At 37.7% G+C, this 27,382-nt stretch overlaps 1 protein-coding gene across 1 annotated transcript in view; it reads left to right on the forward strand.

Moving 5' to 3' along the window:
- The first annotated feature begins 234 nt into the window (after positions 1-234).
- The window catches only part of LOC145983675 (uncharacterized), a 101,524-nt gene continuing 74,376 nt past the window's right edge, over positions 235-27,382 (forward strand). Inside the window, exon 1 of the mRNA XM_083116733.1 lies at positions 235-291. Within this exon, the coding sequence (XP_082972859.1) occupies positions 235-291 (57 nt within the window). The remainder of the gene's footprint in view (positions 292-27,382) is intronic.

A 27,382-nucleotide genomic window follows, 5' to 3' on the forward strand; every position in this document is an offset into this window, starting at 1 on the left:
TGAAAATGATGATGCAATTCATTTTGGAGATAGTCTCGTCACTGTAATTTTAAAAGTTTGCGAATAGCACTAAATTTTATAATATAAATGGAAAATAATATCATCAAGTATAGTTTTCAAGAATATCCACCAACACAAGAGACTAAAGGTGACTTAAATTCACCGAATAAAGACGTTACTTATGAAATAGACTCAGGTGATGGGTTTATACATCCTTGGAACGCTGACGTATACATGGAATACAAATCATTTGTTAGAGATGATGGCACAGAATACAGTGATAACGATAAGGTGAGAATAGTTGACAATTTCTTCTGTCATCTTTGGTCTCAAATATTAATTGAAAAATGTGAGTATCTTCTTGACAGAATTGATTATCCAGGTATTACTTCTACAGCTTTAGGAACATGCTTTCTTTCTCAAGCAGAAGCAAGAACATATAAAATGTGTGGATTTGAAACAGATGGACAACTTAAAAATGCAAACAAAACAAAAGAGGTATTATTCAAACTAAGGCTTCTTGGTGGGTTTTTTAGTGGATTTCAGGATGTATTATATAAAGGAGGGTTGAAAATTACGTTTAAAAGAAATAACAATGATGATATGGCTGTCCATGTCTGGGAAGATGGAAAACCTGGAAAAATAGTGATTCAAAGTATGGTTATCAGAATGCCTGTAGTAAAATATGACCCATTAGTTGATATAAAGTTAAAGAATGATCTAATCAAGCAAGATTTTCCTATCAGCTTTATGAAAAGTAAAACGGTTAGAAAGTCTATAAGTGGAAAGTTTTCAGATATAGATTTAACAAATTCTTTTACAGCTGGTATATCTGACACGCCAGAGTGGGTTATAATCGTATTTCAAACAGATAGAAATAATACTAACCAGAAAAATTATTCAGCATATTTCGATCACTGTTGGCCGCGGTGGCTCAGTCGGTAACGCGTCTGACTACCATGCTAAAGGTCCCGGGTTCGATCCCCGGCCGGTTCAAATCCGGGAACTTTTCTAACGATGGAAGCGGCCCCGGCGCCCACCCAGCGTCGAATAACATGGGTACCTGGGGGAAACCCTGGGGGGTAAATGCGGTCAGGGGCGTGATGCTGATCACATCACCCCCACTCACGACCGGATCAAGAAAGTGTGGGGCGTTACCCCCACACCCCCTATACGCCTTCATGGCGTGGTGCTAAGCACAGGGGAGCACTTTACCTTTTAAATTAAAATCTGCTTACCTAGAAAACGGAAGAGACGAAATATTTTCTTCATCTCTAAAGAATTTAGACATTTCAAAAGGAAAATTTTTAAAAATGTATCATGCGTACACAGAGATTAGAAGACTTGATGGTGTAAATAATGACTCATAGATGGATTTCGATAGGAGTATTCGCACTGTTCGGATAAGTTGCATGACCTAAGACACCTCCTTTTCCATCTAGTATAGAAGAACAATAACCGCCTATTTTATGATTTCTGTGTGGAGTCTTACGCTTGTTAGATATAATAATATCAGGATTTTGTGAGTCTACTTCGAAATTTAAATCTGTGTGCTGACTCCATGTTTCAAAAGCTGTCTATGCTATCCCTTGGATTTCACGACTAATTATTGCATAATACCACTTAATTGTCTTACTGTTCCATTTATATCGTAGCATGTTAAATTGCATTTCATCATCTTGTACCCCACACCTGGGACGATTAATTAATTCTAAAGTTGGTGCATCCAAAATTCCATTTGACTCTAAATGATAGTATTCTTGAAAAATTCTTAAAGCACTTTGAAACATAAGCGAAAATGTTTGCGTGAGTTCGTTCATGGTATTAGGTAAATATCCATAATTATGCAGATACGTGATTGCTGATAAAGTCTGATTAAGTTCACATAACCCAAAATTTAAAAATAACAATAATGGAATAAACTTGTACATTTATTATTTATATATTTTTTATCTTATAAATGAATCAGTCATCACACAAATACATAGGCGCTAAATCATTAGAAGAAATGTTAAATTCGTCGCTCGAGTATATCAAGATGCAAGATTTAGAAACAGGTAAACCGTATGAAATCACCAATGGTGAAATTGTAAATACAATGCATGGTCTAAAAGCACGCGTTACATTAGATAACAAAAACAAATTGTTTTTACCAGATCAATATGGCAAAACCTTAACTAATGAATTGATGCAAGAACTTGTTGACGATAAATTTAAAATTATATATAAAGGTAAAAAAGAGCTCTTTGATAAGCAAACAAAGTATGACATTGAATTTGTTAAACCATGAACTAACAGAAAATATCTAAAACAGCATCGTATCCCTTATAAGATTACTGATGGATATGATGAAGAGAATAAAATTCACGTAGAGAGTGTAATTGTAATAAATCAGTCAGACACCGTCTCAGAAATTGAAAAACACTATATAAAATATGATGGACAAGAATGCTCTTGTTGTGACTGTAAGCATGAATTAATTACTTTTTTATCGGATATGTGTAACAAATGGCTCTATGCATAATAAGATCAAAGCGGAATCAGATAATATACAATAATAAACAACGCCATTTATATTTCGGTTTCCTCCAAAAATAAAAATTCTCCTGAAAATGACAAAAATATAGCAGAATTTTTACCTTGTTTTTTTAACACATTTTGCCCTGATTTTGGGTTTTTACCTTACGTATATTGGCAATTTTTGTCCTGCTCTAGAAAATGACAAAAATATAGCAGAATTTTTACCTTGTTTTTTTAACACTTTTACCTTTATTTTGCATATTTCTCTTTATATTTTTGGTGATTTTTATCCTATATAAGACATATTTTGAAAAGTGTCCTCATCGGCCCCCTATAGTAGTAATGAGTAATTTTTAATCAGATGTATCAATGTTTTGAACTTTACAAGTGTTATTAGTACAGATCATGATGCAGTTAGTGAAAATTAAGTACCATGAGAACAAATTATTAATAAAAATGTCTACAGTGCTCAAAATAAAGGATAGTCCAAATTCTATATATCCCGCTCTGGATGGGCTACATTTTGCAGACAATCGTTGCTTTCGCGTCTAGACTCAGATTCAGTCTGTTTGTTGCGTACTGCCCATACATTCTTGTTATTGCCCTTGCATCAATTCCATCCTAATCTTAGCGATTGACCAAAAGAGACAAAAGCGAGAAGTAATATTAGTCGAATTAATCTCTATATAACAGCAGCAAATGGCTGTGTCTTCCTCAAATTGAGGATTCCTCTCGCAGATATCCCATATAACATGAAGGTTAGGATGACTCATGAAACAGATTGTTGGAACAAAAATAATTTCATGTACAGGTTTTCCAGGGTGCGAACCTAGGACACCGAGTTTTGTTGCACGCTACGCTAACCATTCAGCCACAGAGCCGACCTGAAATACTTTGTGCTTGCGGGAGTAATTCTCGAGACGCACACGATATACGTAAGTGGCAAGATGAATAAGACTTGCATTGGCGCCTTCAGGTCTGCGCCGAGCATTCAACCATATCGGTATCAATACCTCAACTTGATGTGGTTTCAAGGTGAATAGTATGTATGCCCCCTATACTTTCGGTTGTTGTATTTCTGCCGCCCAACTTACAGATATGTATGTGTAACACAGTGTTAATGACCAGGAACATATGAAAAATGGGATAACCGTTAAAATAAAATAAATTATAATTGCATGATTGTGGATTAAAGGTGTTGCTTTGTTAACTGACTTACGCAGTTATAACTATCGAAAATTAAATATTTGTGGTTAAACTCGCCTAAAATCAATTGGTAAATTGTTTTACATTTTCACACAAATGTCAAGTTAATGTACTTGAAGCTAATATATATTTTAAGTTTGAGACATCACAGAGGGCGAAGGGGTGGTTGTTGAAAGACTGCTGAATTCGCCGCATTGTTGCTTCAAGGGAAGGGGGGGGGGGAAACTCGTTCAAAACGTAAATACTCTCATCTAAAACTAGAAATGCTAGTGGCAACAAAGAAAGAGAGGAGAATTGTTTTCAGCACTCTGTCCTCAATATTTCTCATGCATGTACTATATGAGAAGCAGCAACTTGGAACTTTCCTAAAGGATAAATGAAAAATCTGTTGCTACCAGGGGATCTACTAACTCCGTGCTATTAATTTGAGGAGACGGTTGTTTTCCCATATTGACTCACATGCTAGTCATTTATGAAAATCCGCGCTTTTGGTAGATCATTCCCAATCAGTGACATGAATAGATATTGATACTTTTTAACATTAAAATTCAAGAATCAATTTTTTAATGAATAATTTCCTCTTTTGTTGCAAATAATTGCAAAATTATCATCATAATAAATAGGGAACGAATTATTTCACGAGTGTTACACACGTCATATATTATCATTCTCTAAACCTCAAGATAATATGTCAATATTGAATCTATGCTTTTTCTTGTTCACATCAAATCACCTCCAAATTAGCCGCGATTGAAGCGTGTGTGAGGCCCTACACATCGTTTTATCTAGTCTAATAGATAGTCTTGTCATTGTTAAAAGACTAAACAAAATGCAGGACTACATTTAGAATATAATCGTTATATTTGCACCTTCAATCACTGCCACAATCACTGAAGGTGCAATGTCTATAAAGTGTTTGCAACACGCTCCGAAACGTTTGCCGTAATCATTGCAATGGGTGTGATTTCGCGCAAACAATTGTCGGGGAAGTTGTTGGCTGAATATCATCCAATAGAAACAGCCGCTTAGGTTCTAATGGTGATCAAACGCCGAACCGCACCATTAAATGTGATACCGTTACCACTACACCATTGGGGACAATTGCGATAGCTGAAAACATTCACACTTTTTCGCCATCTTTATTTGCAGTTGAAGTTAATAATACAGCGAACTTGAATCATATTGGGACTACCGTATTCCCAACTAATTGCCCCCATGAACACGCCACTGTTGCTTGTGTATATAAGTGTTCACTCACTTACAAGCGAAACCGAAACTCCAGGCGCCGTGAAACAGATAACGGTTAAGCCACTGACTTTCGTTGGAACATGCATTTCTACTGTCGTGACCTTTGAGCCACTGCTTTGGTTGCGATAAAGTATTTTGGCAGGTGTCCTATTTCGCTGCAGGATACATGCAAAGCTTAACAGAATAATCTTAATGATATGCATATGATATAAAATGGTGACTATTATTCGGAAATTAATACGTGATTTCTCTTCTGTAGAGTGTAAGAATATTTTCTTCCGATAAAATTATCAACAATGAAATAGTAAAAAAAATATTTAACCAGAAATCAACAAAGTGAATAACAACGTTTGCTTTGCTTTTGATATATTACCAAAGCAATTACCGACCTTTTTTTAATACTGCCGATTCTGTGCGTAAATGCAGTCAGTACCCCTTCCCCCAAAATGATATGTTTACTGTCTCTTTATATATCTCTGGCTCTAATTGATTATTTATTTGCCACGTAAGACAGATAAAACTGACGTAGGAATTCGAACCCAGAATTTATTGTGCTAATATAATGAGTTGACCGACATTTAACAATCGTGGCGTCCTTTAACTTTTCCAGGCAGTCATAGCCGAGATATATAAAACAACGTTTCGATTATAATTTTGTTGGTTAAAGTTCGATAATGTTTCTTAAGTAACGAAAACTCTTTGCTCATTTCCGAATAGCACCTTTCAGTAAACAAATTGATAGATTGATCGAGTTCGTGTTTTAAGTCCACTATACATACAGTATGGTTAATCGGGACTAGACGTACAGTTTAAACTGGGATCCGAACCATTTTATGTCTCAAATGGTTATCGAACACGGGACTCCTTGATTACAAGGCGACGACGTTTACTACTACGCCAACAGGGAGTCCCAGTAACCAATATATATATACTTTTTTTGTCTATAAAACACCCGATATTAACACACTTTCAAACAACATATTGTACATATGAAGCAAATTAAAATTGATATGTGAGGGCATAGGAGTGCGCACGGTGGTTGCCAGTGGTGCATGAACACCTCAAAATGCGTCCTCAAAAAATTAAGAATGTAGAAAGAACCATTATAATAATGAAAATAATGTCTCCCCTACTGTCTCGAGATTTGAATTTTAATGGTCGGATCTTTCTAAAGTTAAAGCCAGAAGAGTGAAACGACTTGCAGCCAAAGCTGGAATCCGCCTTGAAAGATGACCCTTCGTTCGGGATTCACCAGTGATAAGAGGAAATCCTTGATTGCTTAACGAGTGTCAAGCAAACTATTTTGAGAAAACAATAATAATACAATGCCAACAATACCCACAATAATTTGCAAAATGATCTACGTAATCAGTGCGATGTGTGTAGTGGTGCAACACTCTACGTTAGAGAAAACAGGGTTTGAAGTAGAGTTCGATTGATTTGATTTTTTTAACGTCGCATTTCTTCTACTTTTGGCTAATCACGAAGATGAAGGTGAATGATAATAAGATCGGATAGATGAAGCAGTATCCGAATGAAGTGGGTGAACCGGGGATTCCCCCCTCTATTTTCCCCATGCCCTGCTCTACATTTACATTTTCATTCCCAACCATGGGAAGAAAATTTTCCCTTCTGAACGTGTACTTTGAATGGAATGACAGTCATTCACTGCTTGAGTCATAATTTCGAGCTTGCTCTTCAAGATGTTTTTAAGAAAGATAGCCATTGCACCCTAAATATTTTATGGATGCACTTTATTTTATGTTCAGTCAAAACAGAAAAAATTAAAAGGATCTGTTCTAGAGTGGTCAAGCAGTAGAAACAACAATGATGGAAATTAACGAAATGTTTGACATTTCTTGGGTGCCATCAAATCAATCAGTATGGGTAATAATAAATACTTATCTGGTTCTTGTACATTTCTCATCGAATCGTGAACTCAGTGCAGCTATCAGTTGAAAGGAAATAGAAAGAGCCAAGGAATGCTGAAGAAAGTACCAACTTACTTATTTGTAGTACAATTTTGACTTTCCCCTGTTTTATTAGATTTCCTCAAACAGTTTCCATTGCCTCTTCAGAGAAGAAGTGCACGTCAGGAACTGGCTGTGGCAATAACTTACTTTAGCGAAGTACAAACTTTTCAACCTCACAACATTTATAGTACTACAAGCAGTGGCGTGCCCAGGAGTTTACAAAAGGAGGGGTTACGTATACTTTGTGTTGGCAGTCTGCCCTCATTTTGTCATATTTTCCTACCTTTGACATTTTTCTTTTAGGAATTCTGGGCCAAACGGGGGGTTATAACCGCCACTAACCCCCCCTTGGGCACGCCACTGACTGCAAGTTTAATTTGTGGAAGCAAACGTTATATTTCTCCTTCCTTGATTCCTACTCTTCGCCGACCCTTCTCCAGACTTCCAGGAGCCATGCACTGACACAGCTTTCAGAAGCATTCTTCCCAAACTTGTTTCTGTCCGACTCAAATGCTAAGGGGAATAAGGCATTGGATCGCATCGTTTCTCAACCTATGGGGCCCGACTCACAGCTGGGACCCGAGGGGGTGTTTGGTGGGTTGCGAAGTCGGACTTGAGAATTTATTTACTGTATTACAAAACTATTACGTTTAAAATACTAATATATATTATTTCAATATTTTATCCCGTGTTGTACGTAGTGTAAGCTATACATTTCTGTTCATCGTAACCTAACCTCTGGAATTCAAGGCGCCTTTCTGTTGGACGCGCTCTTCTTTTCTCAGTTTATTGTTTCCTGCCCTTGCGCACAGTTTGATGATGGAAATGGACAATTCCGTCTTTCATACAATACTGGTAAAATACCTTTAACCCAAATAACGTAGTTCAGGACACCACATTATTTGTTGATTTACCTAGTACCTACAGTACTGGGCGCCCATTTTACACCGATTACAAAAACGAAAACAAAGGAAGTTTGGCACAAAATATTTACACGTACATTGTTATTTTACAAACACAGACGAAGCATAAGGTCTGGTCAGGGCTCGAAATGGACCGTAGCCGACCGGAACTGCTTCCGGTTCGTGATTATCTGGAACCGTTCAGTTCCGTCTCGTCAGTTCAGTTTCTTAGATATTTAGACATGGCTACTCTTTAAGCATTGAAAGCAAGTGATTCACCTTGAAGGACGATAGTTTCGGAGTTAAGGATAACCATGTTCCAAAGCATTTTCTTCTTTGGTGAATAATATGAATAGCCGGTTTGAAGACTCAGGTATATTTTCGCATACAGTCCCATAAAACGCAAATACATGGTATTTAGATAATTGTGAAGGTGTGTGAGATGTCAGGCAAACTTTGTAAGCGAAAGGATGTGTGCGTCAGTAGTTAAAAATCTTCACACCTACAAAGAAACTCCACAACACATTGCCACGTCACTCAAAGTTTATGTGAATTATATCAAAATTGTTCCAATATCTACAGCTGAATGTGAACGCTGGTTCAGAGATGACATCTCTTCTTGGATCATAGAATAAGCTACATCGCTGTAAGTCAATTTCGATAATGTCCCCTTTTTTATCAGATATGAGCTCCAAATACGATTTTAAAACTTCCTTTTAAAAGTTATTCAAAGACAACAATGGTTATCGGAGATTATTTTAATGGAGGGTTTCCCGACTTTTCTGCTTTCATTTGTTTATTTTATAAAAATATTGGGGCTGTAGCCCATTTATGCCCCCTCCTTGTGCGTACGCCAGTGGCCTGAAGTGACTACACCAAACAACGGAAAAGCTTAGTCAGGCTGCAGCAGATGGGACCTTATCAAACTATCTCTCAAACACGAACTCGTTAAGCCTCTTGCAACGGTTATTCGATTCGGACAAGACGTCGCCACGGAATCACGATGCGTAGCTTACAGTGTTCTCTGTTCCACCCTTCTTTCTCCCTCTTCTATCTGTCCTTATATTTTTCCCCATGTGTTATATTATAGAATTAATAAATAGATGTGTAATTCCCATACATTTACAGCGTAATTGCCCTTACAATTTTGAGAAATCTTTACGTGATTCTGGGATTAGTCTTTCTGATTAGCCAAATTGGTTTCAAATTCACTTTATTCTCAAATGTCGGATTCAAATCACGGTTCAATGTGCCTCGCCAGGAATCGTACCTGGTACTCATTTTTTACAAGGCGTCGCGTCCTTCCCGACTGGAATTAAGTTATACTGTAATAATACATAACAACCTTTTTAACAGACTCTCTATTCGTATCTCTGTCTAGTTGAAAGGATTTTGTAACGTAAAGGTAACTTCCCCGTGCATACTGCACCGTGCCACATTCAGGGGAACTGGGTTAGGGTTCCACACATTCTCGATCTCGGCCATTTTGGAGGTGGTGTGATCAGCACCAGCGCCGCCTTTAACCTGTACGTTTGCCTCCAGGTACACACTGATTTCAAGCTGGATAGCCCCCAGAGCTGCTTAATTCGGTGACGAGGCCGGAAAATAATCCTACTTTAGATCCCCCACACCGGGAATAAAACTCTTGTATCCCGTGTGGCAGTCAGACGCCAAACCGATTAGAGCCACTAATCGGGGTTAATTGGGACTTGATATAGAGTTGAAAATGGGTCCGATTCACTGTACCATAGACATTCAGGGCTCAGCATAAATCGTTTAACTTGGATACGATTTCAGATATCATGGACGGAATCATTAGTGACTGGGATGGATGTCACTTCAGTTTACCTTTCTACGTAATTCTTTAGGCCATGTTTGAGGCAACAGCCAACTGGTTCCATCACCACTATGAGGTAGAGGTAAGGGACTCGAAAAAGCCTCTGACCAGTGGCGTCGATTAGGGGTGTAGTTGCCCCCACCCACTTTTTCCAACTTTTGTCCCCGCACTATGCTAAATCTTATGTACTAAGGGAAAGTAAATTGTCCTTGCCCCCACCCCCACTTTTGTGCCTCTTGGCTAATTTGCGAAGATGGGGATTAGTGATGAAATGATGAAATTGATGAATGGACATTCACAAACAACCAAGCCCGAATGGGATTCGAACCCGGGACCCTTGGCGTCGCAGCGCGATGTGCTAATCACTCGGCCACAGGGTCGGGCGAAATTGTAGTTTAAAGGTTCGAGTTTTGATCAGGACATGTTGGTTCATTTGTGAATAAACTTCATATAAAAATCATGCATCATTATCGATACAATTTCTTTTTAATAGGTAGAAAATAAAAAAAAATAATTAGAAAAGAATATTAAATATATAACACAACATTAATAAGGTGAAACCGTTAATTGAATTTGATATTCAAAAGTACGTAATAACCTACTCCTGCTGACGTCACACTTCAAATGGCCGAAACAAGTATAATGGACGCTCCTGTATATTACTACCTAACGACGCGCTGGATTGAAAACAAAAGAACAGCGAGGGACCCACAACAACACGGCAACCGAAAAGGGAGTCCAAGTATAGATTGTATTTGCATTTTTCTATTTTGGCGACACGTGAAAGTACGGAGGATTGAACGGACATTCACAAATATCCATACCCAGGCTGGGATTCAAGCCCGGGTCCCCTGCCGTCGTAGCGCGATGTTCTAACCACTCCGCCACGGGGGAGGTGGGCTGCAACAAAATTAATATTACACGAAAGAAGTTTCAAATGTAAGTTGCAACAGCATATTAAAGAGGAAATATTTTGTAAAGTTTGAAAAATGTACAAAGTATGTTTCTAGTAAGCTAGGAAGAATAAAGGAATATGTGATATATTTTATTGTACACGAGTTACAACTGTCTGTCAGAACAAATACACTCGTATTTTACAATGACATGCTGACGGGAAGAGATTCCAAAGAAAAATGGCACTGAATCAACACAGAGACGCAGAGGACACATTGCTGCAATGTTACTACCTCATAACGTCACTCGAAGTTTCATTATCTTGTATATGAAAAGTAGTTGTATTGGCTATAATATAAACTCGATAAAGTATGAACCCCCCTCAGGCAGATTTGGCTACACTTAAAACTAGCTCAACATGCCCATATGAGTTTTTTGCTCAAGTGTGGCACCCAGTCTAATCCAAGATTTTTGTAAAAATGCCCTCGGGAATTTCCCGTGAAAGTATGACCCCCCTCAGATTGATTTGCCTACAATTATAAAAGGCACTTCTGTGAGATTGTTGTCCATAAATTTGTTAAAAATATGCCCCTCTTGATAATTTTTTTTGGATACCCTTAATACTAAGCCAAAAAGTCACCCACACACACCCACACCCACCCTTATTTACTTCCGGTTCAATTCCGGTTTAAGTTCAATTGGGCACCAGGCTCAACTTGCATATCTAGTACTAAAACAATGTAATATGCAGAAATCTTCTAGAATTGCTCTGTGACTCTCTCATTTCTTACATCATAATTCACAGATAATTTTAATGTTTGTCCTGTCATTAACCACAACTTGTTTCCTTTTTGAGGTGTTGATGACAAACATGGGTCTCTGTGCTTTGAATTCATCTGGTGTGTAATACATGTCAGTATTGCCAGTAGTGACCCTTTTGTATGCTGTAAATGCCTCGTATATTTTAAGGAAATCATCCTTGGACATGTTTAAATTATAATTTTCTCTAGGGAACACCTCATTTCTGCCATTTTTAAGATATATGTTCTTGATGTTGCAGCTATCAAACTTACTTGAATTTTTTTCCTGATTATTGTGTCTTCCAGTCTGAAACAGTACCACCACAAAATCTGGCATGTCATATTGTATACTGGAGAATGAGTTTGTAGCATCAAATTCATAATAGGCACCAGTGGCAGGCTTCTGTACACATTGATATGTATAAAATTGTAAAGGAATCTGTGGATTTTTTAGGATATCAGCTTTGTATTTAAGAGCATAACTGGCTTCATATTCAACAACCGGGATTCTCAGCTCCATAGTCTGAATAAGGCACTTGCCCTCATCAGGTAGGGTATTAGGCAGAGCTTCCCCGGTAGAGTTTAATGTACTGTACCTCATCAAAGCATTATTATTATTGGCAGCTCTTCTAAATGTAATTCTTAAACCACCCTTCCACATAATATCTTTGTAATCTGAGAAGAATCCTGGCAACAGGCGCATAGGGAACAGCACTGTGTGGCTTTTAGATATAATTTTATCACCAGCCTCAAATCCACCTATTTTGTAGTAAGAAGCCTCGGTCTTGGATAATTTTAGTGTGGCCAAAGCTGTGGAGGTAATGCCGGGGTAATCTACTCTGTTTATAACAACACCATGTTTTCTGATCTCAATTTCAGAGAATAGATGTGGCACAAAATTGTCTACCAATCTTATATTTGAATTTGCCGGATAATCTGTACCATCGAGCTTTACAACATCTAATTTGATGTATAGATCTGCTCTGTGGGGGTGTATAAAGCCATCCCCTACATCAAGATCAACCTCAATCTCTGTGTTGGGTTGATTTAAATTTGCAAATGTCCTCCTGTTTGGGGGGAATGATTGTAGCTCATAACTCTCAATATTTTCCATTTTTTTTTGTATGTATTTTTATTTAAATATTAATCTCCATGATTGCAGTTGTTGTGGCTCCAGCAAAATCAACTAATTCTTCTTTTTCATTAGTGACCATCAACTCAATATAATCTATTCTATTATGGCACACAGGAAAATATAATGTTGGGGATGGAGTGTAGATGATTGGCTCCTTAAATTCAGAGTTAGGTTTGAATGTTGCAATGATGCCAGTTTGTTTGTGAGTGCCTATGCCATTTGATTTGGTGATCATACCCTCGGCCACATTACAGTGAATATTCAGAGTCTCTATGGCTAAGAATTTAGGTATATTAATAGCAGTGTGTTTGATGGCTGGTTCAAGTTTTGTGTTGTTCTCAAATCCTAACAGCTCTCCTATAGTACCCAGATCCACTGTCTCTGTAGCAGATACAATCTCTACTCTGTGAGTGACAGAATTTTGAGTTAACACTATACCTCTGTGTAACTGAGCATTTAGAGTAGATAGATTATATTGCCCTGGAGTAATGACAATTTTTTGATCACCAACTGCAATTGTGTTGTTGTGGTGTGTAATATTAGGGATGAAGTACATGCCATAAAATGCTCTGAGAGCTATTGTTTTGGGATACACTATATCATCATGTAATCTAAGTTTCAATATTGAATTTTGGCTGGTGAGATGGAATACCCCCATGATGTTTTAAATACCACAGGGCTTTTTGAAAATTTTCAATTGATGGTTTATTTATTTGAGACATATATCTAAGAACAGATAAACACAGATTTCCACAATTAACATCTTTGAAATTTTGAACACGGGCATTATTGTAATAAAGATTAGTTGATTTTAGATATTTTACTACATTTTCAGGTGGAACACCTCCAAATGAATCAAACACAAATGCCTCATCTTTTAAATATTTAAGATAACAGATCCAGTGAGTGCCCTGATTTTTGTACTTATCCAAATTAACTATGCCACACTCTTTGTTGAGTGGTTGTTCTGGTAAAGAATCAGACATGTACACACCTCTAAAATTTTTGATGCCCAGTGGCTTGATTAAAGCTTCAATATCTTGGTTTGTAAGCGGCTCTTGTTTTTTTTAAACTTATTGATGGCTCTCTTAACACCTTTGCCTTGTTTCTCAATGGCCAGGTTATGGCGCTTTAATTCATCTAATTCTGCCTTATTCTTTTTGGCATCTATTACTGTTTTGCTATGGCAGCTGATCCCCCAGCCAAGCTCCCAACAGCCCCCAAAGCTGCTAAGATGGCCGGGATAGTAAATATAAATCCACCCACATGTGATTTTTTTCTAGATTGCTGTAATTTTTTTTAATTGGGGGTACTAAGTAATAATTTCATACCATGGCCCTTGGCAAACAAGAATTTATTTTCTTGCGCTGCTTTTTGGTTAAAAGACTATCAATAGTTTTAAGAGATTTAAGACCTGCATAAGGTATCTGATACATAACACCCTTGGCCTTCATTGTAGGTTTATTATATATATATTCACAACCCCCACCTCAGTTTTTGTTTGGTGTTCATAGCTATGGTGGTCCTCAATGCTGCTATTCTCTCACTCAAAGAAGCATCTGCTTACAAATCTACCAAATGCAGCCTCTTCTAATTTCTTGTCTGCAACATGTCTCTTGTAAAGATCAGAATGTGTGTTGTATGCTATGTCATGGTCTCTGCAAGCAGCATCTAGGGGATTAACACCAGGGTCCCCTCTGTTTAATCTATGGTCCAATTTTGTGCCTGGACCACAATACTGATAGCCTGGAATGTGTAGTTCAAATGGCAGCTTGTTTATAATGTCATTTCCCAACCCCCGACCCTCAGAGATATTCCAAAATTTAGGTGGTAGAGTATTAATAATTTTTATAAGATATCCAATCCCCTTAGTGTCATTCACTATAAAATTAGACAATTTTGTGCTTATCATGTCCATAATTCCAACCTTTTCATTGTAAAAATTGTGGTTGCCAGCATTTTCCTCCCCAGCTATCACCAATAACCTATCTACAAGTTTCCTGACATCATCAACCCACACAAATTCTTTGGGCAGGGTGTTGTATTGTTTGATTCCCCTACCTGTCTTGATTTGTGACCATATGGGCTTGAATAAGTTGTTGTATTTTGCTCCACTGCTAGACTTCACTCTTTTTTGTGTGGGATCATTGTTCTGGTATAGAGCATCTGATTTTATTAATATTTCTTTGTAGTGCTCATAATCTTGATCTGTATAGTTGCCCGGCCTATTCCTAGTCATCAGTTCCCACAACCCAGGTGTGCCGGGATATTTAACAAAACCACCTTTTTCTCCAAGATGAGATTCTGAATATACAATGAGATCATCTACCATAAATGTTACTCTGAAATTGCCAATTCTATGTATGATGCTACTACCATCACGCTCTGTGTCAGCATATAAGCCAAAGACCTCATCTTTGTTGTCTTTAGGTGTGCTTAAATATTTTTGAGCAAGAAGACCCAATTCAATAGGATCCTGAGTAGCTTCAATTCTTCCAGGACCAACAGGACTAGGTGTATGAATACTAGAAAGTGGGGTGATTGGATAATCTAATATGTTCCTAGCAGCTACAGGTACAAGCTCTGTGATCAAATTTTGATTTTGCTCTGTAACAGTTTTGATATTTTTACCTAATTCACTAATAGCATCAATAATAGGCTGTTCTGTTTGCTTGTGTTTTTCATAGATTCCTCGGTTCTCTGATTTCCATCCCTTAAATCTTTTTACAAGATAATCTCTTAATTTAAGATCATCAATGATTGGCCTTTTCATGGTTATTTATATATGTTTCAATGTCTAGAAAATTGTTAATTTTATTTCTGTATTTTCCAGTATTGGCTTTCCTTGTCATATCAATTGTGACAAACCCATAGCTGTCCTGATTCCAGCACCTACTGCAAAACTTAGAAAAATCATTGTAGCTCAAGTCCCCACCTACATATTCATCATGTATGTGTTTGAGGTTGGTATGATCTTGATGAAACACAAATATAAAATTGCTGTTGTCGCGGATCAGCTGCTTCGGTATTTTAGAAAAAGTCTGTGCCAGGTAGAAGCAATCAATGTTTTTGTGTCGGCCCTGTGTAAAGAAATTTCTAACCTTGTTTTGATTATCCAGTATAATGTCATCAAACACAACAACAGAGTTATCAAGACATTCATGGAGTGGCTTAACATCTGGTTCAAAAGTGGCTATATCCAATCCATCATATAGCTTCATCAGCTGCTGATATTTTAATTGTTCCAAGCTCTTAGAGAAGACATACAAGTGCCTGTTTTTCCAATCTAACCAGTTGGGTGCCAATAAAAAATTATCAATCATTAGTGTAGTTTTACCACAAGCCGATGGCCCAACAATAAGACATCTAATATTATCAGGCAGCAGCATTCCATTTCTCTTATTCTGCTGTTCAGGCTCTGGCAGCCTCTTTATAACATCCCAGGTGTTCATAGTATCACTTTGTTTGCCTCGATCCAGCTGTGTTCTGGAAGTCCTAGCCATTTGACAAGTAACTTGTTGCCTTTTCTGCGGATGATTTTTTCTATGAGATATGTGTCAGGCTGTTTAGTTTTGCTGAGTTCTTCTTCATAAAACCTGCCTTTGAGAATTTCTCCTCGGTGATCTTTTATTATATATGTGTATAGGGTCCCAGGTTTAACTTGAACCACTGTAAATAATTCAGTGCTCCAGTTTCTGGTAAAGCCTCTTTTGAATAAGTGCTTATATTTGCTGATTCTTACTTGATCACCTACCTTGTATTTGGCTTTTCTTGTTGTTGGCTGGTATCTAGGATAATAAACAGTGCTGATCAATTTTTGCTCATCAGATGAAGTTACCTCAGAGGGCTTCATGTTGATTGTGGAATGGACCGAGTTGTTATATCTATGTAGAAGTTCTGGTAGGATTGTAAGCCATTTATAATTACCTTGCAGGGTGAATTGTTTATACATATGATTTTTTAGGGTTTTGTTGAATCTTTCTACAATTGAGGCCTTGAGATCACTGTAACTCGATTAATGTTGTATTGACTGGCTTTTAATAAATTGTTGGAACACAGAATTATAGAATTCTTTGCCATTATCTGTTTGCAAATAGCGCGGTGATCTTCCACTCTGATTGATGATTGTCCTGAAGGCTTCTGTAACACATGCTCCAGTCTTGGATTTGAGTGGCACAGCCCAGGCAAATTTTGAAAATGTATCTATGACAGTGAGTAGATACTTGTAGCCCTTGTTGATCTTGTCTAAGTTTTTCAGCTGTTCACTTGCCATTTCCACCAAGTCGCACTGCCATAAATCATTTATGCCTTTTGTAACCACTGGCAGTCTCTTATAATTATATCTGGCTTGTCTGTGTAATTCATCAACAATAATTTGTCTAGACATGGTATGTAAACAAGAATATTGAAACTATAGGGTGTTCAGCAGCTGATACTACAGGATTTTTTAAATACAGTTTGTCTCCTATTTGTATATTAAATTCCAGAGAGCCATCATCTTCAGCATAAGATGTTTCTAATGTATTGGGGTCTTTAAAATCCTCTAACTCTACACTGGTGACCTTTGCTTTGTTATCAGCATTTGTTATTGATAAGGTGGGGTAGTGTTGTGCCTGTGGTTGAAGCCAATATTTGATCTTGATTGGTCTAAGTGTGCCCCCAACAAAAAACTGGTAATAAAATTGTGGAGGGGACAGCATATATATTTTGCCTCCTGGTGTAAATGGTGAATCATATTCTTTGTAGGGGATACTGTACAATTCAAGAATTACTGTATGTTTAGGATTCTCGGTTAGGCCAGTTATTTCTTTTTCTGCTGTAAGCAATCTGCTTATTACAGATTCAAGGTGCTCATTGATAGTCCTAACAAGATCATCATGGCCTGGCTTGATCTTTATGTCCACAACAAGTTTCTTGTATTGTTGCACAATTTCTTGTAGCTGGGTGGCAAAAACAGACAAAGCATTTGCTTGATTGGATTCCATGGTCCCTAGCTGTTGCTTGATATTAGCTACAATTTGCTGTACATTTTCAACAACTGCCAATTTTGAATTTTGAGCAGTACGATCATGGACTTGTCTTCTGATATCCTCAAACAGGGCATGCAGTTCATTAATATGTTGATTAGTTGGTAGAGTGGCCACTGTCTGAGTGAGTTTTTTGATCTCTGTCTGGATATTCTTGATATCTTCTGATTTCAATATGCGATTCACAGCTCTCTTAATATTTTTAAGTTCCTGTGATGTAGGCAGATTTGATACAGTATTTTACAAAGATTCAAGTGCCAATTTTACATCATTTAATTCAGAAGCATCAGCCACACCATGCATAGCATCTTGAAGCAGGGCTATATCTGCCTGAGTAGGTGTTGATTGTTGTAAAATTTCAAGCTTTGTTTGGATATCATCGATCAAGTGATGAAAATGAGATCGCTCAGATTCAGTGTTGAGGTTTTCAAGTTTTGTGATCTGTTGCTGGACACTGACAAGGGTGTCTACAATACCAGGCAAGCGGGATTCTAGAGATTCTTGTACATTTGTCAAATCACTTTGCACTGCTGCTATTGTACCCTCAAGATGGGATATGGTACTTTGAATTTTTCCAAAATCTTCATATGTTTCAAGTTGCAGCTTAATATTGGCAACACTCCGAGTTATTGCACTCAAAGCATCAGAAGATGGCAAATTGTTCATAAAATTTTCAAGTGTCTCAATTTTTTTCTTTAACCTCGGCTATGGCATTGTTCAGAGGGTCCAGATTAGGTATCTGGAGTGATTGAATCTGTTCCTTTAGAGTGGAAATCACTAGATCAAAATCTTCTTGTGATTTTATGCTTTTGACAATTGTTTGGAGCTGTGTCTGGACATTATTTATCTGCTCTTCCACTTCTTGTTTCAATTGCTCAGAGTTGGTGGCCTTGGTCTTAAATTTGGCTTGAAGAGCTGCTACAGCTTCCTCTAAATTTTGAAAATTATCCAATCTGGCCAAATCAGTATATTTCTGAAGCAGCAATTTGAGTTCAGAATCAATTTTAAGAAGAGGGTCCATGCATTGTGATTGTAAATTTGTAATTTCTAGTTGAAGACTGGCATTGAGTGTGGTTTGTAAAGCTTGTAAATCACTTCTTAATTTCTTGACTCTGACATCAAGCATCAGAATCTCATCACTGTGATCTTCATGCCTTGTATGGCCAAATATATCATTAGGCATTTTGATTTAGTGGTTATTTATTATTGAATATCTAATTCTTAATTCTATAAAAAAAGGTATAAGCTTGTCATAGGATCCCGGGACCTGACTATATAAGCAGTCACCAGCAGAAACAGTATATACAGTGCCAGAAATCATGTTTGAGTGCTTTATTCTATAAATATTTCTCCCTATTGAAACCTTGACATTACCCTCGGGAGTTGTAATAAATTGTAATTGACCACCTACAGGTAATTGGTAATGATTTAAATTATTGTTAAATATGTACAATGTTTTACCTGTTTCATCATCAATATCTGTAAGTATGCTGTTCAGATGAATAATTAACAAAGCTCTTAGTTTAGATATTACATCAGAAGAGGGTTGTGGTGTTGGCAGGTCCATAATAGCCTGTTTTTTGAACCCAAATAAGTTCATAGGCATGTTTATTTATTTCAAATCATGCTCTGTAATTGGGCATTGTTTGCCACTTTTCAAATCACAATGACCCCATGGTATAGTATGTATGCCACATGACAAAATGCATCTCTTATCATCATGTGGGTCCAGAGCCACTTTTCGTACAACATTTGTAGTCAACAAGTGATCCACACTCTGAATTCTGCATTCTGATGTTCTGATTGTGCTACATGATTTGAGGCAATTTTTGTAATCTTCAAATTCAAGCTCTTCGTCAACAGTTACTCTGCCAATGCCCTTGGCCTTTTTTGCAACAACACCACTACATGTTTCAAAGCTGTACATCTTGGCCCTTAGCCCAGCAAATGCCACAATAACATCACCAAGTGTCTCATCTTTTAACTTGCCAGGCACCTTTTTGTTGTGGGGTTGAATATTTGTATGTTCACTGGTATCAAAATATTCAAGCAATGCAGGCTGGGACATATCTTTATAAACATCTTCTGTTTGAATATCAACGATAAAACTATCTGTGTCCATGTACATCAGTTTTACACAATCACCATAAAAAGGCTTCAACACATCATAATACAATTTTAACATGTGTAATTTGGCCAATTCCAATATCACAGCCCCTACATAAATAGGCTTATCAAATTTAATCTTTGTTTTTTCTCATGTTGAAAAGTGCCATATGCTCATCATAAATTCTTCTGTAATTGAAGTTGGGCTTTGCTATCAATTTTTTGCTCCGGCTGGGGTCAGTAATTAATTTAACATCAGTATGTTTTCTGACATTTTCTATGGTTTTGCCATACACAGAATTGACCATCAATTTAAACAAAGATTTATCAAATTGGCTCATTGCAGATATTCGAAGCACTGTGTTTGTATCAATATATGGCTTCAATCATCTTGAGTGCCTGAACCTCAAAACTTTGCCAACTTTGGTCACTTGAACACCATGATCCATCAGGAACTGGAGGTTTTTGTGATATATGACATAATCCTGTTTTGGCTCTAGAGTCATCATCAATTTCTTCTGTTCAGAGCCAGGTGAACACTTAACCTCAGGAATTGGGGGCAGATCAGAAAATGTGTTGTGTAAATCATCGGGAATTGTCAGATCAACTTCTAAGAACAGCCCATAGTCATTGTCATCAAAATCCTGAAGATCTTCAATGTTGAAATCTTCAACCCACTCAAGCCCTGCATATGGCAATTTATCCATCATAGCATAACCATACAGGCTGTTTGCATACACATAAAGTATATAATTTGATGGCAGTGCTGGGTCATAATCGGGAATATACTTATTATTTGCTCTGGCATATCTCTGAAAACATTGCACCATGCCCCCTCTTATACATTGTTCCATAAACAGATACATGTCCTGATCCTGAATGAGATCCAACTGCATTTTAGTGTTTAAAAACATTGCAGACCATGCTAGACCTGGAGCACTGTAAAAATACATTGGATCCAGCTTATAATTTTCCATGGAAGATTTTCTAAATGCCTGAAGTATATCAGCTAAGAGAGTGACATCAAGTTTTAAATATGCCTTGTGATAATCACCAAATGTCTGGCATTTTAAATTGTTCCACATCAACTGGGCATGGTGATAATCATCATCAGTGATTCCAGATCCTCTGATTTTGCTGTAAAACTCTTGTTGTGGTGGCAGAGAACACTCATCAAATTTAGAAAAATCTGTAACATAATCATATGGATATACACCCTTCCGCCTAATTAATTTCAGGTCCTGATTTGGAAACAAAGCACATGTGATTTTGAATTGATCATCAGATAATTGACTGGCCAGTGTAGCCAGGCTAGCCTATAAAATTCTGTATGAATCAAGAAATCTTAAGTGAAAGGGAACACCATTAACTTTAATTTTCTTGCTAATAGCAATATATTTCTCATTATTTTCTGCTAAAATATTTAAATTCTGCTTGTCAAACCCCTCGTACCTGATCAGATGATGGAAATCATAATTGGATGCACCATGGCAAAATACAGGGACAAATTTTGGTCTCTGGATCTTAATATTACAGCTATTACACAGGGCCATTAAGAATTTACCATCTGTATGGGAATGGTGATGCACCTTGATATTTGTATCTGAAAATTCAGAATCACAAACCGGGTATTTTTCTGCATTATTGAAATCTTCAATCTGATCCTCTGTTAAAGGCAACATAGGTTTTGATTTTAATAAGATATTAGATGCTATGTCATGGCACTCATTTTCTATTCTATGTGCAAATTCTTTGATGGCATCTGCTCCCATGTATAAATATTCTTTACTAACCACACCATCCTGTACAATCACATAATAAAAACTAGAAGGTTCATGTAGCTGGTATGATGTACTTGAAGATTCATCAGGATCTGGGCTGCAGAATGCAAGGGGTTTGAGGTTTGATTCAAAATCACAGACTATATATGCTGGGTGTTCCAACAAGGCTTCAAATTTTTTGAATTTGGCATTTTCACTTGGATTAGGCATAAGCATATGAACAGGTTTATGATTGCCACAGTATTTCAGATGCTCAATTAACTTGTTTTTAGCAATTTCTGTATTCACTTCCCGAACCCCATTCACCATTTTTCTACCATCAAATACAGTTAAACATCTTCTACACAACTTGAATATTGTCTTAGATTTGTCTAGTTGTGTTCTAATTAAAGCTTCAAGATTATGTATCAGAGTGTAATGGTGTGTGTCATCCCCTTCAATTAAGAGCAGATCAATCGGAACAGCAGAATCATCATCAAGTGTACTGATTCTGAGAGGATCTATCAAGCAATTGCCACGGCCAGTAGAACAAATAAATACATTAATAGATAATTGTTTACCATTGATATCCCTAGCCTTTTTTTTCAAATTTATCAATATTCTGAACTGACATTGGATATTTTAAGCCCTCCATTGCTTCATCAAAATTGTGTTCATATTGTTTATAATAAGTTATTCTCTGAGGGTTCCTTAAAACTGGATACAAAGCAGCTAAAATACACCACAAAAAGCATTTCTCATCATTATTTTCTATGTTAACCACGGCTCTTTTGTTTTTAATATTGGCAGGTAATGGCAGATAAGTGGAACCTTGTAATGGGCTGAATTCAGAAATATTAACATAGAGCTTGTGTGGAGTTCCGCATAAACTCCATCCCGATTCTTTTGCCGCAAATTCAGAGTGTTTAATATTCAATTGATCTATCAAACTGCTTATTATTTTGTCTGAATTTGTATTTGAATATACAGGTAGAGTTTCTGTTATGTGGGGCTGTGTAAATTTTGTGCCATTTGGTTTCTTATATTGTGTGAACAATTTCAGGGACAGCTTATAAGAGCCATTTTGTGCATTTAGAATTGCCTGCACATCAGGATTTATACTGTTCAAAAAATTCTTAATACCACATTTTTGCTCTGATACAAACCGGTAATCCCTAAGTTGGCCAGCAAAACTGCTATGGATGGGTTCATAGCGTGGTTGCTTTGCTGCTCTAGCATTAACAGGTGCTTCATGCTTCCTTTTCAGACCAGATGTAGATGGTTGTGGGGGCAATGGTGATGACTGTGCAGAACAAGTAGCCATATGTTTATATGTGAAATATTCCATGCTATATTTTCTATGGCATTTAGGGCATATTTTAGTGGGAGTTCTGCATTTGTCTGGATTACAATTCTTTTGATGCTTAGCCCAATTGGGGCTGGATATATATTTTTTTCATTGATTACAATATTTTTGATTTGGCATTTTTGTTGTTGGTTTATTATATAAAATTTCTTGGGGTTCAAATCAAAATTCTATGCTTAATAAAAAATATCAGTTGGGTTCAGCAGTGTGCTTTGTATACTTAGTGTGTGTGTGTGTGTATGTGTGTTAATATTTTTGGCTTTGGTATTTATATAATTTTTTTTGGGGTTCAAATCAAAACTCTATACTTAATAAACCTATGACAGGTTATATAAAGCTGATAGCCTACATGCACAAAGGTAGAATAAGTACAGAAGCACTGCCCTAGCACAAATGCATGTCTACACAGGCATGTCCTAGATAAACAATGACCTAATACCATGTATCATGTATAACAAACTGGGGCAGATATAAACCCTTTGTTCAATATGTTTGATATAAATAATAAAAAATTCTCTATATTAAATCAAACAAACCTATAATTCAATTTATACAAATCTGCTATATTTTTGTGTTTAAAAAATATGAGGAGCACTGCAACAACACATCTGTTCTCTTCAACAACTCTCACAATACTGGCTGATATGCAATGCAAAATCTCTTTATATAGCCTAAGCACGGACCGCATTGAAAACATCTGAAACAATAAGCCAATCAGAATATAACACATCATCACATTATGCCATAACCAACCAATCAGAAAACAACACATGCCTAATAATTTATTGCATAATATTGGGTAATAATTTGTTGCACAACATGATGCAATAGAAATAAACCAGAAATGGCCGGAAATAGACCGGAAGTGGACCGGAAGTTGCCAGAAATGGCCGGAAATAGACCGGAAGTGGACCGGAATTGGGCTGAAATGGCCGGAAATGGCCGGAAATAGAACGGAAGTTGACCGGAAGTGGACCGGAAGTGGCCAGAAATGGCCGGAAATAGACCGGAAGTGGGCAGAAATGGCCGGAAGTGGTCAGAAATGGCCGGAAATGGCCGGAAATAGACAGGATGTGGCCAGAAATGGACGGAAGTGGACCGGAAGTGGCCGGAAATGGCCGGAAATAGACCGGAAGTGGACCGGAAGTAAATATGTGTGGGTGTGGGTGGGTATGGGTGTATGTGGGTGGGTGTGGGTGGGTGTGGGTGGGTGTGTGTGTATGTGGGTAGCTCTTATGAGCATCTTGACTTAGTTTTAAGTGTATCCAAAAAAAATATCAAGAGGGGCACATTTTTAACAAATTTATGGACAACAATCTCACAGAAGTGCCTTTTATAAGTGTAGGCAAATCAATCTGAGGGGGGTCATACTTTCACGGGAAATTCCCGAGGGCATTTTTACAAAAATCTTGGATTAGTCAGGGTGCCACACTTGAGCAAAAAACTCATATGGGCATGTTGAGCTAGTTTTAAGTGTAGCCAAATCTGCCTGAGGGGGTTCATACTTTATCGAGTTTATATTATAGCCAATACAACTACTATGAAAGGCTGAGAAGAGGTTGGTCTCAACATTGCCTGCGCCGGCTCCGTGGCGGAGTGGTTTGTGAGTGTCCATTCATCAATTTCATCATATCATCACTCATCCCCATCTTCGCAAATTAGTCATAAGTGGCACAAGAAGCGAAGTAAAATAAATCAAATCATTCATTCATTCAACCTTGCCTGCTCCCTGCGGTTGCCTATCGCAAGGATGAAGTGTTTCGAGGCAACAAGGTGGTAAAAAGGGTTCTTTATTGTATCCCGCGTTTGAGACAGGGTATCGACATCCACACACGATATTTAAACGTGACTGTATGTTTGCTTTTGGCGCAGGTGGAACTCGTATTTCTCATGCTTCACTGCAGGGAGAAATCCCGAAATAAGAAAGGAGCGGAGTCCGGTAAAAAAAAATAATCGCAAAAACGAAAGGCTAATTGTCTATGAACTTGGACGCAAAGAAGCACCAGCAGATTTCTTGGATGACGTGGAAGTAGAGGTCAGGTGACCAACAGTTATCGTGATTGGGTGGTTACAAAGGATGAGATTTAGAAAACGTTTTCTTCTTCGCTCCACTCGCGAAACAAACATTTCTGTAAACTTCACATCAAGTTTATACTCTCTACTTTCAATTAAATATTTATTCAATTATGCACTATTCAATTAATATTGAATTTGTTTGAGATGAAAGATTCTATTGAAATTTCCATTAAGAGACACGATTTTATTCTTGTAAATTTACTGAAGGCGTATAGGGGGTGTGGGGGTAACGCCCCACACTTTCTTGATCCGGTCGTGAGTGGGGGTGATGTGATCAGCATCATGCCCCTGTCCCCTGTCATTCGACGCTGGATGGGCGCCGGGGCCGCTTCTTCCAACGTTAGAAAAGTTCCCGGATTTGAACCGGGCGGGGATCGAACCCGGGACCTTGAGCGTGGTAGTCAGACGCGTTACCGACTGAGCCACCGCGGCCTTCTAAAATTAACACTATCGTCATTTTAAAAAGGAATGAAATAAGTGACTTTTTCCTTCGCTCTCTTTGTTGAAATATAGTATATTCGCAAATGCCACGTGATGCGACCTCCTCCTCCCCCAAGCAAATAATTCCAACAGAGGTAAAATTTTAGTGAAGTGGGGAAGTGGTTTTCACATTGCGCTGCGATGCCAAGGGTCCAGGGTTGGAATCCCACTCGGGCTTGGTTGTTTGTGAATGTCCATTCATCAATTTCATCATTTCATCACTCATCTCCATCTTCGCAAATTATCCAAGAGGCACAAAACGCGCAGTAAAATAAACTAAATCAAACAATCAATCAATCACATCGATATACGACGCCGGGGGTCCCGGGTTCTAATCCCGGCCTGGGCATGATGTTTGTGAATGTCCATTCATTAATTTCATCATGTCATCACTCATCTCCATCTTCGTAAAGTAGCCAAAAGTGGTACAAAAAGCGAAGTAAAATAAAGCAAATCAATCAATCAATCTATTGTAGTTGATTGAAGGGTAACCTAAATCTGATCACGCCCAGGGCGCAAGGATCTTAACAGCTGTATTGTGACTGACATTTCAGAACGTTGAAAAAGGTGAAAACTTAGTTTCAGCAATATTTTTTTAGGGTCGCTTCAGTAGATTATAGTGCACACTGAGAGAGTGTGCATGTATGTAGTGAGTGGCTTTGCAAAAGTTCTGCGGATACTGCCTTGGCGTAAGCATTTTCTTCCTTTCCTTAGGTGAAGACAATACAATAATAGCTTATTGTAGCTTCGAGAGGAAAGAAACACGCGATAAGAGAAGCTGCCTGTGTCGCTTGTCGCTCGCGTATTGCTCGAATTGGGCTTTTATAATCCTGTAGTCTCAGTCCGTTGTTTGCAGTGAATGTTTAGCTTTAGAGAGATTTCACATTTTGTGACAAACGACAGACGACAAGCGACACGAGTCGCTTGGAAACGAACCCCCAGTATTCAAGTGAACCTTTCCAACAGAAGCGACAGAACAAACCGTACGTGAGCTTGAAGCTTGTGTGTCGCTCAAACTGGCCCGTTTTCTCAATACCGTCCATGGTGTCGCTTGTCGCTTACAGCTTCTGTGTGAATTCTCCGTATCGCTTGTCGCCTGTCGCTTCCAGCTTCTCGCTTTGTAAGGGAAATTTCACACTGAAGCGACAAACGACACGTAACAGGCGACAAGCGATTAACCACTTTTGATTAATCGCGGCGATGAGTGATGATCACATGAAATTGATGAAAGGGCAGTCATAAAGAATATCCATGCCCACGAGTGACTCGAACTCGGGAACTTTAATGACGGGATCCAAAATCAAACACTTGACGCACTTGACCACATTGGCCATCCAGCTGGCACGAGTTTCTTTGTAATTCATCCACAAAGGGAGGAGGAAGTTAATCTTTTATTGATGGATTACGTTTTCCCACGACATTAGATTCTATCCTTTTACAATTTCTAGAAGACTTATTTCATTTTTTCAAAAATGAAATATATCTGAGTTACGGTTTTCTAAACACAAATCACTTCAGGTAGAATATTTCTGCAGTTTTCCCATAGTTTGTGGACTGTGAATTACGTGGGAAATGTTGATTTGAACAGAGTGTTCACTCTCATCTTGCCTACGGTCCCATCAAATTTATCATTTCATCATTCATTTTTAATGTTGCGGTTACCATAAAGACGTAGAAAGCGACGTCAAATATCAACAGCTGCATCTTACATATACTACACATATATAAATTATTATGAACACGCCATTATAAATAACAAACATCTGTGGAAATTTGAAGGTATGAAGGATAATAAGTGTTGGTGGCGTAGCGAAATATTTCATACGTAAAATTGCATTTATTTTCCCACAAGCAACTTTAGATTTCAATGTAGCGTGATTACTTTTTGATATTTGATACTTGATGATAGTCATGATTATTTTTGCTTGATTTGTATAACGCAATTTTTTGTTATTACGTGCTGTAAACTTCTTCATATTATTGCCTAGGTCTTATTCCTTGCTTCTTGCCTAATACCCTACTGTAAATGGTTGATAGAACCAAGATATGTAC

The sequence above is a fragment of the Lepisma saccharinum genome, chromosome 2, assembly GCF_977018435.1.
Source record: "Lepisma saccharinum chromosome 2, izLepSacc3.1, whole genome shotgun sequence".
Taxonomy (NCBI): Eukaryota; Metazoa; Arthropoda; class Insecta; order Zygentoma; family Lepismatidae; genus Lepisma; species Lepisma saccharinum.